Source organism: Tachysurus fulvidraco, chromosome 11, assembly GCF_022655615.1.
Source record: "Tachysurus fulvidraco isolate hzauxx_2018 chromosome 11, HZAU_PFXX_2.0, whole genome shotgun sequence".
NCBI classification, from domain to species: Eukaryota; Metazoa; Chordata; class Actinopteri; order Siluriformes; family Bagridae; genus Tachysurus; species Tachysurus fulvidraco.
Window position 1 is genome coordinate 11513999 of NC_062528.1, and position 18147 is coordinate 11532145.

General features: G+C 36.7%; 1 protein-coding gene across 1 annotated transcript; it reads right to left on the minus strand.

Annotated features, from left to right (window-relative positions):
- Window positions 1-132: 132 nt before the first annotated feature.
- Window positions 133-15776, minus strand: tbx4 (T-box transcription factor 4). The gene is made up of 9 exons (XM_047820297.1): window positions 15500-15776; window positions 12314-12453; window positions 11955-12049; window positions 8537-8656; window positions 7203-7350; window positions 3102-3254; window positions 2911-2999; window positions 2564-2799; window positions 133-2426 (listed from the first exon to the last, which is right to left on the minus strand). The coding sequence occupies exons 2-9, from the start codon at window positions 12449-12451 to the stop codon at window positions 1765-1767; spliced, it is 1641 nt and encodes a 546-aa protein (XP_047676253.1). The 5' UTR covers window positions 12452-12453; window positions 15500-15776; the 3' UTR covers window positions 133-1764.
- Window positions 15777-18147: the final 2371 nt, after the last annotated feature.

Below are 18147 nucleotides of genomic sequence, written 5' to 3' on the forward strand. Positions count from 1 at the left end.
AACAGGTGTGCAGAAAAAGTAAAATAGCTATGGATTTTGTTACATGTCAAATCCAAAGCAAACTGGATAATGTAGATCCCCAGACCAACATATGGTTTTCAGATACATCCTTTTTTCTTAATGAGCGGTAAGCAGGCTTACCAAGATCTGGTTCATCCTTTTTGAGTTTGTGTTATGGCCTTTTGCCTGCTGTTTTACATTTTCAGTCTTGTAAGGGCTCAGTCCTTTGGGTCTTTGGTCTTGGACTTCTTAACAGTTCTCTGTTCTTCTCTTTTCTTGGCTTAAAGATCACTCTTAAAGGCTCCATCTGGTTGTTCTGACCCTCTCTGATGTCCAGTTACTTTAAGTGTACGATGTAGGATTGAGTTTAATGCCATAATCAGAACTAAAATTCAGTGCTCTCAGCACACAGATCTTAAATTCTGTATGGACCCATATCAGAGCATGATTCAGAATAAAGCTCATTTAGAGCCACATTAACATAAACATATTTAGCTCAAAGTACATATGAAGAACCAAGAAAATTGTTAGTTTTGTGAATTGTGCTACAGACTCACTAGTGCTTCTGAAATATGAAATATAGTCCACAACATATTTTTGCATAGTAATTTGTAGTACACAGAATTTAGTCTCAGTGAGATAAAGAACATATCCTATCTAGTAGGTTTGGAATCTGTGGTTAAATTAATTTATTTGTTTATTTTCTTATTTGCTGTAATTAGGACTCTAAGGGAAATTCTTATTAGTTACCTAAGCATCTTCATAGTTATCTAAGCCAAATGATGATACCCCACTCAGAGTGGAACTGACTTTGTGCTAAAAACTTATTGTAATATCTCAGCTGTCCAAAAACATATTGTAATATCTCACATTGTTAAATTCATTAACCCCTTATGTCTCCTGACATCTTATAGAATAGAAATTCTGTGCTTTAACTCACCATTGGCACTGATATTTTGAAAATCCTTAAGCTAATTAATGGTCTCTTCGTGCATTCAGTTCAGTGCTTATGCATGGTTACCTCCAATGTAATTGTACACATACATACTACACAAATAAATATGACACTGATATAGAGCAAATAAATGCTTTATGCGCTCTACACATTACTCTTCAAAAGTGTAGAATTTCCACTGAATCGTTTGAAATCAGTATTTTAAATAATATAAAAGCCATTTTGTTGTAGGTCCATATACTGTAGATAATGTTATTTTAAAGTAAAGCTAGCAGTATACACCTTCATAGGTTTCCAATCATTTGCCAGAGGCTGTAAAGCAAGATATGATCATTTACTTATATGTCTGCATGATCTGCAACTTCTGGCATTAATATATAACAAAATATAAAATACAGAATGCCATGCATTTGAAAAATGGAGATCAAATACCAAGGGAGGTTTATGGAGAAATTGCTTTATGGAGTATTACTTGTTGTTTATTAATTCAGATTTTATTCCCCAAATACTTTAAAAGTAAAACCAATCATATTGTCTGGTGTATATTGTCTAAAGTGTATGTGTTTATACTTTATTTTCATAACACAATTAAATACAGTATGACTGGTGTCTTTTTTTTTTTTTTTACAGTGGTGTATATTTACAAATCCTGCACTTATTATTTCAGTATGTCACTTGCATATTAACTTTGCAATTCGTGAATATGGCTTTATAGAAAAATAATCTCTTTGGGGTCCTTAGAGACAGTGTGTGAGACTCTAAGGTGACAGGCAAACATCAGACAAAACAATACACTGGTGCATCTCATCTTAGCTGTCAGTCCAGTGGGACCCTATGCTGCTGAGGCCCTGATACTGGTACACAGACTCTCTCGATGATGCAGGGCTTTGGGTCGGGTAGGCTGAGAAATCCCTGTGGACTCTCAGAGGGGACCCTGGCTTCCTGTGGTACAGTGGCAGATGGGCTGATCTTTCACATGAGGAAGCACCAGATGAGGAAGAGGAGGAAGAAGAAGATGGTACAGGTGGCAAAGTCTGCTGTGTTCCAAAAGACACCAGGTCTGGAACCTGAGGTGCAGGCTGTGGCCGTTGCATAGACGCTGAGTGATGAGAGACGATGGAGGCAGTCGTGGCTGTGCCCGCTAAGTGGGCACTGAAGGGCTGGTAGGGCACAGCCTCAACGGTCTGTATACCATAACGAGGATAGGGCTGCACTGATGCCCACATGTTGCAGTTCAGAGAGGGTGGAGGCATGTCCTCAGAATTAGCTACACTTACAGCTCCTGCCTCACCATCCATACTTCCATACATGCAGGCCTCTCTAGAGCCCAAAGCTTCACCAGAGTAGGGGTGAGACAGAAAAGAAGGCTCATAGGAAGAAGGGGAGCAGAAGTAGTGGTCCTCTGAAACTGCTGAGGGTGCTGTGTCAAGGTAGGGCCGCTTGCAGCCATGCTCTAAATGCCTGTTGTTATCTAGGAATGGGGCAGTTAAGAAACATAAAAAGAAGTCAATTAGTGTTTGGAAGAACTTGGCTATAAACTGTTAGTCAAATATACTGTATGTCCATACTGATAAAGACAGATTTTAACCAAAAACTTTACTGTAATACCTCTATGCTTGAAGCAATGGTAAAGCAGACTGGACTCTCTGCCAGAAGGAAATGGGTTGGATAGAGGATCCTGAGGGTCAGAACTGGACAAGGCAACGCCACCATCATACTGATAATGAGAGTGGACCTGCGAATGACCACTCAATACCCCTGCACCTAACTTTCCAGCCAGATGGGTATGTGATGTGATGAGCCGTTGCCGTGCCATGTTTTTGGAAATCACTGGGTAGTCTTTCCTGGAAATATGTTCTCAGTTTCAGAAACATATTCATAAAGTTTTATTTGCTACATTTTATCTACTGGTATGTAAAAATATGTCTTTTTAAATTATTTTTTACTGTACACACCCTTGTAGTCTGGACACTCGGAGGTCTCCTTCATCACTACCACGAAAACCTTTGGCAAAGGGATTATTTTCGATCTTCAGCTGGGTAATCTAAAAACAAGGACACTTTAGGCTTATGTGTCTTTTTTCAGGTAATTATACATCAAATCGAGTAATCTTCAAGTGCATAAATTGTTGTGACCTAGTATTTACCTTATGGTTTTGATAGGATGTCACAGAGATAAATGAGGTTTCATGAAACACATGGGTGCAGTAGGCCGTGTTCTTAGAACCAAAGGCGTTGTTCTCATCAGCTTTGACGATGTGCAACCTTGGCTGGTATTTGTGCATAGAGTTCAGTATGATCTGAGAGTAGAAATACATTATGTCATGTCTATTCCAAATACCATTTCCATTAATAGTATTTTGTTGTAAATAGAAGCCACAGTGATTTGGAATAGTCGTTAAAATAATCATCAGTTATCTGTGGCACAACCATTTAATCATTTTTTATCCAGGATTCATCCGTGTCAAATTCTACAATCCATGTCAGGTACAGTGGCAAAGAATGTAGAAAATATACTAACACACAAAATTGACCTCCTTATGTTCAATAAAGAGAAAAAAGCATTCAAATCTACATACTGTATATAGGTGGGAGTATTTGCAAGCAATGTAATTTCTTTTCTTATATTTTAATATATTAATTCTATAAGATCAGATTAGATAAGAACTTTATTAATGAATGTCCTGGCTGTTTGCAGTAGGTTGCATTGTATGTAATCCAATTAATGAGTGTGTGTGGAAGATGGAAGGCTGTTCTGGCACCAGTCTGCTTAGAGGGGCTGTTTGTTGGATGCTCATTGGAGCGTTAGTTCAGGGTCAACCACAGCACAGCTGTGTCAGGGCCAATGAGCATCAAAGTCGTCCCTTTTATTACACTGACACCCTGAGCTTCTCCCTGCAGATGAGTCACAAACTGGGTAGAAAGCCGTCTTAGGTCAACCTGAATGTCCCACTGCCCACAAATGCACTCTTGCAAATGCAGACAATAGCCACCAGTTTAATGGTTCATGCGTGTCTGTGGATGAATGCAGACAGGCTGGCTGGCTGATTTGAAGTGATATAAGTTGCAATATGTGATGCAGAGACAGACTTGGATTGACCAAACTCTTTGATTATGCCTTCTGTTTTCTTATGACTGCAAGTTTTCATTTTGTATTTGTACTTGTACAAGTGCTTGAATTACAGAATTACTTTTGAATGTATTTAAATGGCAAGACCAATTATTTTGTTTTTGCTACCCAGTGAATATGTTTGGGTTTGACTTCAAAAGATGAATACAAGACAATAATCAGGCATACCATCAATGCCTTCATTATCCAAAAACTATATGCATTCTCTGGCCACTTGAGACCAGGCATTGTTATGCACCAGGAGGAAGACAGGGCTCACTGCACCAACGAAGGATACCATTGGCTAGCATGTGGAGGTCTGTGCAAGAATATTCCTCCCCAGACCATCACTGACCCACTGCTAAACCAGATGTTGCAGGCAGTATAATGTTCCCCACAGCATCTCCAGCATCTTTCACATCTGTCACATGTGCTCAGTGTGACCCTGCTCTGATCCATGAAGAGAACAGAGCGTCAGTGACCGACCTGCCAATTCTGGTGATCTCTGAGCTGCACAGTGCTAGGTATTGAGCACAGATCCCACTAAGCCACCCTCATGAAGTCTGTTTCTGACTTCAGTTTGGTCAGAAACACACATGCAAGTAGCTTGCTTGAAGGTTATTTTGTTGGGCTCTGGCAGGGCTCCACCTGTTCCTCCTCCTTCCTCGCACAAAGTAGTAGATAGCAGTCCTGCAGGTGGGTTTTTGTGCTTCTATGGCACTGTACAAATTGAGTAATAACCATTTCCTGTTATCTCCTCCATGCTCCTAGAACTGTTCTGGGAGACACAGAAATCCCCTTTGCAACGACATACAGGGATGTACCATGCTGGATGAGCTGGACTACCTGTGCAACCTGACTGGGTTCTGCTATTGCTCATGCTACAAGTAGTGACAAGGGCCCCAACAAAACACAAAGCTACAAACAAATCAGAAAGGCCACCTACTTTAAAATCATTCCCTTTGCGGGGAGGTTTTTTTGCCTCTCAAGTGCACGAGTTGTTGCAAAAGCAGTACCAAAGCAGTTGAAACTGATTTACAAACACTTTGGACAGATTGATAACCCTGATGTTTAACTGACTTGGTGTTATTTTGTGATGATAAAGATAAAGTTATCTCTCAGGTTTTGCATGTTGCTTAGGTGTGACCTGTTAGATTGTTTGTTTAAACAATGTGAGGACTGCATAAACAGTGTAGGATAAACCAACATGAAGAAGAGAGAGCTGTCTGTTGGAGAAAATCAAGCAATTCTGAAGCTGAGAAAAGAAGGTAACTTGATCAGCTCAATTGCTTAAGCAATAACAGGGCAGGATTAAAGTTATCACAGTACACAATTCAAAGATGAGTTTGGGAGATATATAATAGAGGTCATATCACAAGATGTAAGTCATTTCTCATCAGTAGTTTAGAATGCCAGGTTTAAATTTGCTAGTACAGAAAAAGTACTCAAAATTGTTATTAATGTAATATATAGGGTGCAATTTACAGAGAAATTATTGCACTCTAATTGAAACGAACTACATCATGCAGCAAGACAATGGCCCAAAAGACTGTGCCAGCAGAACAAAGGACCTCATCATTGTAAAGAACTGGAAGGTTTTAGACTGGTCAAGTCAATCACCAGACTCTAACCTAATTGAACATGCATTATAATTATGAAGGGAAAACTGAAGGGAGAAAGGATAAAAATGAACAATAACTGAGAAACTACGGCATCAGCCTGGAAAAGAACCAGAAAAGAAGAATATAAAAGATAATCATTTTGATCACATAAAAATTGGGTGGTCACATATTGATGTAAATATCAGGAAATTAAAGCTGAAATTCATGTCGGTCGTATCATATTCATCTTTTGATCTCAAACCCAAATGTCTTCATTGTAGAGTAAGTGCATATTGGAGGGGACTGAATATGCTGCTAAACTACAAGTGTACTTACAATATATTACATGTTTCCAAAGGTGTTAATAATTGTTGAAAGTTTATTTCCTGTTTATATTCTATTTCTTGATTTGTCAGAGTCCTGCAGTGAATCTGGTGTGGTCTTGTTTGATTGTGTACTCTGTAGTTTGATTGCAGTGCCTCCCAGTATGACAATCTCCCTGTTACCCATAATATCTCTGCTGGTGTGGGCATCACTAGAGCTTATAAGCCTCTTATGGGCATAATTACTCTCCCTTATCACTTCCAAGTCATTCAACTAATCCTGACAGACCAAGCCTGCATGAATTCGACAGGTTATGAATCTAATGAGCTTGCTTCTGATGTGATGACTTCAGACAAGCTATCCCAAGGGCCCTCTGGGCAGCACTGCCATGGTCACACTCAAAACACCTCTGTTCTGCTCTGGATTTAACTATTATATCAGATTTGTATGAAATACCCTTGTTCAGTCTTTTTTTTCTGCAATCATAGAGCTACAGTAGTTTTGAGGTTGTAGGCTAAATTCATTATTTTTTTTTTGTCTAAACTGGTAATGTTCTGTCAGTTGTGTTGATTAGACACAAATTTTAAGACCACTTATCACTACTTGTGTCTTCTTCTTTTTTCACTACTTGGGTCTACTATACCCAACAGTGTCTTCTCCCGTAACCACAGGAAAAATACTGGTGCTTCTCTTCATATTGTGCCTAAACACCCTTACCTGTGATACAGCACAAAACATGCCCTCTCATGGCTTATTTCTAAACTCTCATCTTTTAGACAAATGTTCTTTTGTTAATAAAACAGTGGGTGAAATTTTTAGCTACTCAATATAAGATGTGAATGTTAATGCTAATTGCCATTACTCTTGAGGAGACAAACCAAGCCTTTAAGAAATAATGTAAGAAATTAGCTCAGGAATTGAAAATTATTAGAAAATACTTTAAATGGGTGTTAATTCTGTGAAAGATGAAATCATTTATTGTTTATGGCAGTTCAGTTGTTTATATCATAGTATAGAAATACTTGGAGAAATATTACATTTAACTTCAAGATACATACAGATACTCTAATTTTCACATCTGTAAGCTTAAATATTGCAACAAATCTTTGTATGATCAAGGGATCTTGCTTGATGGATGTGTTTTATATAAAGTATGTTTCATTATAATAGTGTACTAATGTGCAATAATAATGCACATTTTAGAAAACACTTACATGTCCAAAAGGATCCAGGTGGTTATTTGTTAATTTTAGCTTCTGAAACGAGACCAGCTGCCTCATCCAATGAGCTCCTGTTGCAGGAGAGTCAGGGTGGACGTAGAGCCGCCCAGGCATGGCTGGTTCTGCTTTTCCAGCCACCATCCTATAGAAATGAGAGATTCTATCTGCACTTTTTACAAAATCACAGAGCTGTGGCTTTCAAATGACCCACTGCTTCACATGAAATATACCACAACCACACTGTCTTCAGAGCAAAAAGCGATTTTTCAATGTCACACAGCTTAGAGGCTGCCAGAGGAAGTTTAATATTCAGAACAGCATTATAGATATGCCATAGTCACGCTTGTATCCACAGTATTAGAGGAATAATTCATCAAGACCAGGGGTGGCTGCTTTGAATGTAACATCATTGTTAATTATGCACCCTTAAGGTGTCGCTGAAGAAGTCCAGAACCTACATTGGCAGCGACTGAAATCCCAGTCTATCCTGCACATCACTAAAAATTGGTCATAAAATGTGGGTTCTCTTAAAGGAATGCACAGTTTATGGAAAAGAATGCTTTTGTTTTTGAGTGTTCTGTATTTTATACATTCAATGGGGCCAGTTGTTAATACATTTCATGGTTTGCTTTGGTGGCACTGCCAGAGGCTCAGGGTCACACAGAGGACAACATGTATTACCCTGTTGTTCTTAGCCTGTTGATTTTGGCAGGCAGCTTTCCAGCAACTTGGAATAATTAACTGTGTGCTAATGACAATTCCCAGTAACAGCTAGCATTAAGCAGTGTATCAATAGTTTTTTGGTCATCAGTGTACCCATAATGAGTGTTTCACTCCAGATTCTAATACAGAAATGTTTTATAGGATCAGCTCAGTTGTAATGCACTGATTTTACTTTATAATTAAGTAATGGTGACACTACTGTAGAGGTGACAAAAACCAGATGTGCCACGATCAAGCCCCCTGCTGAAGACAGATCTGATATAGACTGATGGATCTACTCATGCAAAAATTGCAGATGTGCGCACAGAGGAGATTTATGCCGGGTTCTTTCTTCAAAGGCAAGAGGATAAACACATAAATAATTTAGACATCTTAACACAGGATTATATGTGCTAATCTGCAGCCTTGCAAACTAGTTAATGAAATCAGTTGCCTTGAGGTGCAAGCTACAGTCCAGTCTGTTTTAAAGTTTACATTTCTAGAACAGTTTACAGTACTAAAAATCTGAACTGGAATTAGCATTGAATTACACTTTTCTTAATTTCAAGCCAGTATGTGTGGTGATAGGGAGTAAAAATAAGGATGCAGCAAGGCCCTTGACTTACCACTTGTTATCGCAGAACTTGTAACGATGATCATCAGCTGGAACAATATCGATTAGGAGGATGTACTTTGTTTTTGGATTCATCCCTGTGACTTTTACTTTGTAGCTAGGGAACATCCGCCTTGACAAAGCAAAAACATGGGATTTTTTGTTTTGTTTATAATTTTGAGAAAATTATAGCATAAACAATGCAAACTCATGCTTGTGTTTTTTTACACAATCATGCAGATTTACTTAGCTATTCTGTTTGCCTAGATAAAATACTATCCTATGAATACTCTCAGGAACAGATTTTTATCTTTGAATAATCATATATAAATCACTGATTCTCAGAGGTGTCTCTTGAGCAGTACGTAATGAATCTTTGGTTTAGCCAAATGACCCTTGTGTGTAAGAACCTCAGAGTAAGAGTTTTATAGGGGAATAAGCAGAACGATCAAATAGCAGCTCAACTTCTAGGACACATAATGTTATTAAATCTCACAGTTACACATATAATCTGTTGGTATACTGGTGCTGTGAATTATGGGAGCAACACAAGGAAAGCCAGGATAGACAGGACATGTTAATATACCAGACATACCAGTCATAAAATACATCAGTAAAGCTACCTTCCATGACCCATCTTGAAATAAAAACCCTTATTTCAACCCATGTGTGACAAAGTAAGATGCAAAAGAAACTAGTGCCCATATAAACCTTAAGTGCTTTTTAATGGCGGTTCAGAATGGACAGCAGTTTATATAGCACACATGTCACTGGCCTCCAAAACATCCAGCATCAGTTTATCTGGGGCTTCTTCTGACAACAGGTTCAAGCAGCAGTCATACATTTATAACTGTCTCCATATTCTAAATAAATGGCCGCAAAAGTGCAAGCTCTCAACTTAGTGTGCAGGACTAAAGCATCAAAGGCCCATGGCTAAAGAGTGGCATGTGAAGGGCAGCCAAGATAACATTAGCTCTAATACCCAGAGCGAGAGTTGTGAACACAGTGAGGTAAGATCACTGTCTATTCCAGAGCTGAAATCCAATCATGGATATCAAGCTGGATGGGGTAATCCCAGAGAGGCACTTTAAGCTGTAGGGTGATCGGAAACAGAGCTCCATGTAAGTTTGTGCTAGTTGATACCAGTGTCTTTTCCCTGTCTTGATGACTCCATAAACATAATTTTATTTTATTTTATGTAATTTCTTTATATATTTTTTGTGTTCCTTTCTAAGAATGTTTTGTGTCACTTTATACGGAATGCTAATTGGGTCTAGTTTATCCTAGAATTAAATATTTTTTATTTGGTCATGCTGCTTGCTTTAAACAACCAAGGGCAAGCGTTCATATATTACAATTTCCAAATGTAGCAAAACATATTCAAAAAGTATTTATTAATATTTATAATTTTCTCATTAGCGTAATGTTTCTTCATGGATGTGTCTTCTGAACTCAACATGAGAATGTGTACTGTATGTGTGGAATTGGAAAGGATAAGGACTGTGTCAGCATACGCATACTGCCAGCTGTTTCTTTTACCATGTTCCCTCTCTCTCTTTCTCTTACACGTCTGCTCTGCCAGCGATCCATCCTGTCTGTGGGAAGCGGCAAGAAAGCAAAGATCAAAAAGATGGGGATGATGGAGCACTGGGGCCCATTGGAGCCTGGGAGACACTGATCAGTGCCCCAAGCATGCTCAATGACGGCGTGTGTACAATGAGATTGCTCACACCGACCGGCTGCTCTCACTCTCAACAGCCATGAACACGGTGGAGTCTTGGACATGCTCATCCAATAACAAGCCACTCACAATCACTCTGATGAGTTCTTCCAGAGTTCAGCTGTGTAGGATAGACACTCTAAGGGTGTGTACTGCTTTCTCAGTTACTGATTCATTATTATTCTGTATTTTTCAATTTTACACCATAGAAAAATATCTTATTTCAATTTACTGAAATTTTTGTATTCATACATGAGGCACATGCCTTTATTCAGAAATAAGCATCACCCTGTTTAACAAGCCATTATCTAAAATATTAAATAATGTATTGCTGATAAATATCATATAAAATGTTCAATAGTATAATAGAATTAATAAGTACAAATAGTGATCTGTTTGCACTATTGAAATTGCTGTTTAAGCTAACTGATTTGCTTAACAGATGTTTTAGCATTTATCAACGGCTTTTCTCCCCCTAACAAAAACACATTATCTCATTCTGGTTAAAATGTTAATGTTGCCATAAAGATGCAGTATTGAACAAGACTGAACAAAAATGATCAACAATCTATCACGCCTCGAATTTATACAGCTTGTTTTGGAAATATTTAACTTAGCTTGACCTGCAGTCAACAATCAATTAGTTTAGTCAACAATATATTGTGAAGAGTTCATTGTCATTAAAACTAGTGTCATGCAGTTCACATTGCATCACCGTCCCCTGTTAGATCTTTTTTATCTTCCTTCTTTATTTGTATCTAACAAAAGTGTACATTTAATATGTATCATTTAATGTAGATGTAACATTTTCTATTTATTGAAGATTGCACTGCATGCTGGTGTACATAACTCATACTGTAACTGTATCATCCGTCCGCTGTGGCCTTCCGTGCAATACTTATTGTTAATGTACAGAAAGTGCCAGCATGAGCCAATAAAGCAAAAGTTTACACAGCGCAGACACAGCGCAGACACTCTTGGTAACTTAACACTATGATGAGAACTACTGCATAAAATCAGTCCCAGTTTATGTATTAGATCATAGAAGGTTTTTGGTGGGTTTTTGGTGTGTTTTTTTTTGTTTAAACAAACTAGTTCTTCATCAGAAAAAAAACACAAACATTTGTCTTAATTCATCAAACCAACTGTTGTTATTTTATCCATTTGTGAATAAAATAATAGAATCCTGAGAATCCTCTTCCTTGCAGTCTTGTGCTGTGCACTGAACAGTTCATCAAAGAAGAATTGTTGTGCATGCTATCAGCTGGATAAGGAAGGGCCTATTTTTCACAAGGTTATAGCATAAAAGAAAATTTGTGGTGACCTTATACATTTTCCATATAGAAACATTGAGTAATGGCAGGCTGTAACTGTCAGAAACCATTGACTCATTCTCAGCTTAATGCTCAAGCTCCTGCACCTAATCCATGCTGTGCATTAAATCTAACACAAGGCAGCCATTGGTGTTTTCAATTAAACATTCATGGATATAGGAATTTTCCCTTGCGTTATGTTTGTAGAATCAAAATGAATTCATACTTTATTGATGAAATGAATGGTTTTAATATTTATATTCAAAATAAATAAATAAGGATGATTATTATTATTATTATTATTATTATTATTATTATTACCAATAGACAGCAAGTTAATTATAATATTTCTTTCAAATTCCTTTTTTCGTAACTCTAGTAAAGGGAATCTCACTCACCTGCCTGCTTTAGTGATGATCATCTCTGTTCCTGCCTCATGGAACCTTTTCCAAAGTTCCCTCTCATGAAGAACTACTTTGATGTTCTCAATGTTCTTTATGAACACAAAAAAAGAGTAGGAGAGCACTCGGTTTTTAAATTATTGTGTTAAAAATAAATAGGTTTTACTTTACTTTTATCGGAAATGAAATGTAACCGGAATTTAAACTTGTTCCCTTACTTTATTACCAAATTTATATCAAATAATAGTATGCTCATGTTTTTTAAACTATTGCTCATTCTTAGCAAAATAATGTCAATTTTTCCACTGTTTAAGAAGGCAGTCTAAAGAGTGCCAAAATGTCAGGCCTTGTGTTACCTGGTCGACTTCATTGTTGTGGTGGATGCTTGGGGCCACAGGTAAGCCCAGATGTGAATGTGAGTCATTAGCAAGTTCACCAGACTCTGCCACAGTCACACATTCATCAACCACAGCTGAAGCCTTTTCTTGGAGCATCTCTGAAAAAGTAAAAAGAAATGTGCCAAGTGAGTAAGATTATAATTTATATATTTGATTAAGCATTATAAAATTTTAAAAAAAGCTGAAGGTAATATATGGTTCATCAACAGTCTACTATATAGCTTTTAATGCATAAATAATCATTTTAAATGGTCTACCTATTAACATCACTATGAGCTAATGTTTTAAATTGTTTGTTTAACTGATTTAACATTGTGTACCCTATATTTAACTGATTCATCATGGCATGACAGGGCCAAATCTTTTCATAGCCATTATTGTCACTTACAAGTCAAGGTAAACTGAGTAAATAATTTATAGTACTTCAAAATGTAAACCCCATACAGAATTTTAAAATGTAATAAAATGGTTTTTTTTTTTAGTATTATAAAACTTTGTATTTAAAAAAATATATTTTTCATTAGTGGATTATTTTTACTAATTTCTTTATATAAATATAAATTTTATATTTACTCTCAATTTAAATGCTGTGAGTAAATTTAAAATTTATATTTAAATCAAATATATAGTTTATATCAAATTTATATTTTATTTCAACATTTTAATAAAAGTGAATAATATAAATAAAATGATAATAATAGAATGAAATATTTACATGGGATTTAGCCAATGTTTAAATATTAACTATTAAATACATTTTTTGTAACTATTATTTAAAATAGGATTTTTCAAATAATTAAAACAAGGGTACCTGTGATGTTGTAAACATGATGATGTACAGCTCCTATTTTTGTCTTTGAGCGTGTGATGATATTATACAGTACACATCATAAAAGCTAAAAAAAACCAGATTAACATTTACATTCTTAAAAGAAAATGTCATAATATGACCTGGACTCTTAATTTCATGGAAAAGTTTAGATCCATTCGTTCTTAAAGTATTGCCTGCCTAAATATTTATATTTCCAACATTACAGCACAGTTTTATGTAAGGAGGCCTAAACACTGCTGATTCCATTAACAGAGGTCACCATCTGAACCCCCTCTCTCACGACCCTTCACTGCTCACACACAAACATCACATGAAAGGTACAGTTAATAGTGACGTTATCGCTATAGCCTGTTGTTTCTGCGTTGCCTCTTCCAAATAGCCAACTGCTTATGTGCTGAAGCCCTATGCCCATTTTCCTTCTAATCTCACACCTATAAACAGTGTGAGTGCACGCCCTTCAGATAAAAGGAGAGGAGCAGGATTCCATGTAAACTTGGGAAGACATTTGCAGCGGCTAATAAAGATAAGGCCTGACAGCCACAGTGAAGCTGCAGCAAGTCAGCCATTGACTTTTCCAGACCAAAACGTGCCTTTCACTTACACTGTTTAACTAAGCTCAGTGAGCGAGAGCTGTGTTTATATCTCTGTCACTCTGGACATATAATCTGCTAAACTATTCTTGGAAGATACTGCTTTCTGTGGACTGGATTTGGAAAACTATAGTCCAAAGTCCTGAGCGTCGGCCAAACTTGCATGCACTGCTTTCTCTGAGGTGCTAAAATGCTATCAATACCATTTTGTTCTTGATTTTTGTTGGAATAGTAGGTTGGCAAAACTGAAATGATCCATGTTTGTGATGGACAAGAACAGGAGATGATTTTTGGTACATTTGAGGCTTTTGTTTCAGGTCTTGCTTTGGATAAATAATACAGGTATGATGCATGTTATTATGACAGCTCTCATAAATTTCCCTCTGGCCTGTCATCTACTGTAGTTCTGTAGATCTCATCCCTTGTGTTGTGTTTTAGGCTCAACAGGACACAGATTTGTAATAGAACCAAGCAACAAAGTTCCATCCAATGTGATAAATGGATTGCATATTTTGCTGGTCATTAGTATATGACTGCTTGGTTTGTGAATGTATATTATTGTTTTTACAAGTCCACTTTCAGTAACTTTGTCATGATTTTGGGAAAATATATTTCAAAATAAAATCTCAAATTAGGTCTATTAAAATCAGGACTTTTTTTTTTTTTACTGTGGGTAGCTGGAAACTAATTTAAATGTTAATCATTGTAGACCTAAAAAAGTTAAGCTGATGAAAAATGTTTACAATTCATTCATGAATCACATTTTTCCATTGTGGAACGGTAATAAACATGCAGTGTTATATCTGCTTCTTTTTTTCACCATCAATAACGCATAAAATTGAACTGATTTAAATAGTTAACATAATGTTGACTGAAATTTCATAAATCGTATTTCTTTCTAACTTTTAGAAAAGATATATTATTTTTATAACAGGGTAAATCGATTCATGCGTTTAGATACATAAGCAACAACAAAAGAATCCGCATATAGGGCCAGTTTCTCTCCGTCCGCATTTTACATGGAATATTATGTAACATACAACAAATGTTTCAAATAAAGTAACGCTATTTATTTTAAACCTAATTAATTAATCACAGCTGCTTATAGTCACTTCATGTAAAGTGTTGAGTTCACCTGTAATCGTAGATAAAATCATGAATAAAATCATTTAACCAAATTTCGCCTATGTCTAAAGCTACTAAACAATTCTATTTCATAGATATCTTGAACAAAACAGGGCAATTATAAACTGTTCTAAAGCTTTAGGCTTTTTAGTGAGCATCACATTTTTCTTATTAGAAACACATTGATTATGGATTAATTACACATCATTTTTTTTTTCGGACTCTAAAAAATGTAAACAATTGTAACAGTTAGAAATAACGAGGTACCCAAGTCATGTTCATATTATATTTAGTCTAGATTTGTATTTTAGACATCACATTGGATCACATCAGCTGAGTTGGAGGATGAACACTGAACAGGCCTTACAGCTCTGGTACCAGGGGCTTTCTGACTCCTGAATCAAAACCATTGAACTTTTCCTTAAATCTTTTTTGATTAAAATAACAAAAGAAACAGGATAGAAACAGCTACATCGAATCCATTAGCTCAAAGAACTCCAAAATCTGGGTTGTAGTTTTCCTATTTTGTTTAATTTAACGTGCTCCAAAGCAGCCGACATTAATTTGTGCCCTTTAATACTGTGATATAAATATTACCTCATTAAATCGGCTACTTATGTGCTGAATTCCTCCTCCATATCCGTCCAGAAATAACGAGTCCTATGTGCGATTCGGCAGGAAGTTACGTCCCGCTTAATGCTCGAGCTTTCTGCTCAGCATCTCCTGCGTCAAAGCGATGTAACGGTTCGCGCAAACGTGCAGTTCACCAAAAACGAGGTATGTCCCCGAGATTAAAACAAAAACAAAGCCAAAAAAAACCTCTTGGCCCAACAGCAGATGCACTGGTGGCTTTTAGGAGTGCTCACTACACAATGTTTTCTTTAGATTACACAAAGGGGGTTATAGTGAAGAGCTTGATTTGTTAAGACAGTAGGGGTGAATTACAGAGCTCTCTCACGCGCTCTCCCCCTCCCTCTCATGTCTCATCGCTGACGTCGCACTCGATAATAACACCTAGAAGTGGACCTCAAACTGTTCCTCTGTCTAGTGCAACCAAAACACCTCTTCTGCAGAAATAAAGTTAGCGCAAGACATGGATTCTTACTTCTTCACCAATCTCAAATGTTGATGGTTATTAAGTCAACATCGCAGCTTCAAATTAGAAGGCGATTAGAGACCAAAGTGTTGGAGAATGAAGTGTAAAGTAAAAATGTTTAGTTTAAACTCACGAGATATTAAACCTGTTATCGAATTATGCAGATAGTTAAATTCTATTTAAGATTGTGCGGTCTAGTTCAAGGTCAAGGGCGCATCCGGCCTAGGTGCATGTGATTAAGCTGAGACTATCATCTTTTAAACACATACTAGCTATATATTTGTTAATTATATTGTGCTTTGACTGGAGCGGTGTGGATTTTGTTTTGTGCCATTGCTTATTTGTATATGAACGCGCAGGATTTCATTTGGAACTGATTGAGGATTTTGCTTTAAACGCCTGTACATTTCCAGTGAAATATGATTGCGGTTTTGGGGTAAATTGCTCGAGGCATAACGATGAAAGATCGATAAATCACCTGGCAGGCCAGTGCAGCTTTGGCTTTATTTCTGCTGCTGACACGAGCAAATAAAGGGTATCAGCTTGGATCTGCCTCTCACAAAACAGTATTTCATTTTTTACTATATAATGATACTATACAAAAAACGATGCACAAATTGGACAAAATATATTTCAAGTGTGAAAACGGGACATAAAAAAGTAAAGTGTATAAAACGAAATAGTAAAAGATGCTTCTTAAACTATATCACGTGCGCCCTTTCAAGTCAAGTCAAGACAAGTCGACTATTTAAATAAGCTACTACAGATAAATTAGGCGTATCCAAAATTTGTCCATTTATTTTTAAGTTACTGTAATTTTATCTAAGGGATGGTACTACATGTATTATTATTATTATTACTATTATTATTATTATTATTATTATTATTATTAGTAGTAGTAGTAGTAGTAGTAGTAGTAGTAGTAGTAGTAGTATCTATGCTTGTATGTTTGTTTGTAGGCCATAAATGAAATGCATAAAATATAATACAAATCTAACAATACGATATAGTTCATTACATTTTTATATTACGAAAACAGATCTAATATATGCACTTTTAAGTATAAACATAGAAATATTAGATGTCTCAAATGGTTTACACGAATCAGACCATTCAGTAGATTGTACGTCCAAGACCAAAATTGGCTCCAAAAATACTGTCAATTTTTCATCCATGTCTAGGCCATCAACTTCAGTCCATCTCTTGTACATCACTTTATTTTGTATTAAGTCCTGACAATACAAATGAGTTGTTTCTGTCTACTCTTTGATTAACTGGTCTTGCAAACATTATTTTCTTTGCGATCGCTCAAATTCTCAGCTAATCATCAGACAACAAAATGAATTTAGCTCAGAGTAGAGCAGAGTTATATGTAAATAATCTAATTAGAAAAATCATTAAGGTTTAATCTGTGTCAAATCCGCTGTAAAGGCCGCTCTTATAAGATGATTAGCTGATGTGTACACAAGGCCTGAGCTGGGCTAACACTTCCAACCTCTATCAGGCTGCCATCACCTATTGTACATTTAATGACTTAAACCGTTAGCTTTTGATGTGTTCCTGTGCAATGTCTTTACTGCACGTTATTAAAACGCTCTTACCTTTGTGTTGATTCAGGTACAAAACCACTGGGTGCCTTTTGGGGATTTCTGAAAAACAGAAGTATTATACCGCACCGTGCTATAGAAGATGTCGCTATAAAGAGGATGAATTTTATTATAGAGGTTGAATTGAGCTGGCTTTCTGAAAGAGAATTTAACCTTCACTCACTCCCACCATCACGTGGTCTAAAAATTAGAAGCAGGAGCAACGTTAGCTTTCTTCTTCTTCTTCGTGTGTGTGTGTGTGTGTGTGTGTGTGTGTGTGTGTGTGTGTGTGTGTGTGTGTGTGTGTGTGTGTGTGTGTGTGTGTGTGTGTGTGTGTGTGTGTGTGTGTGTGTGTGTGTGTGTGTGTGTGTGTGTGTGTGTGTGTGTGTGCGTGCGTGTGTGCGTGTGTGTGTGCGTATGAACAGACACGGATATTTTCCAAAACTCTAAAGTCTAACGCAACATCCATCAAGTACTGATGCCACAATGGTGCTTTTTTCCATGCACTTCCATGCACATTTTTTGTGTTTATTTAGAACACTTGCATTTAAAAAAACATTGTG

Coding starts and splice junctions, on each gene's coding strand:
- tbx4 (XM_047820297.1), bottom strand. CDS start 12,451: ATGCTCCAAGAAAAGGCTTCAGCTGTGGTTGATGAATGTGTGACTGTG. Junction 12,050..12,313: donor ACAACAATGAAGTCGACCAG/GTAACACAAGGC, acceptor GTGTTCATAAAG/AACATTGAGAACATCAAAGT. Junction 2,427..2,563: donor CCATTGCTTCAAGCATAGAG/GTATTACAGTAA, acceptor CCCCATTCCTAG/ATAACAACAGGCATTTAGAG.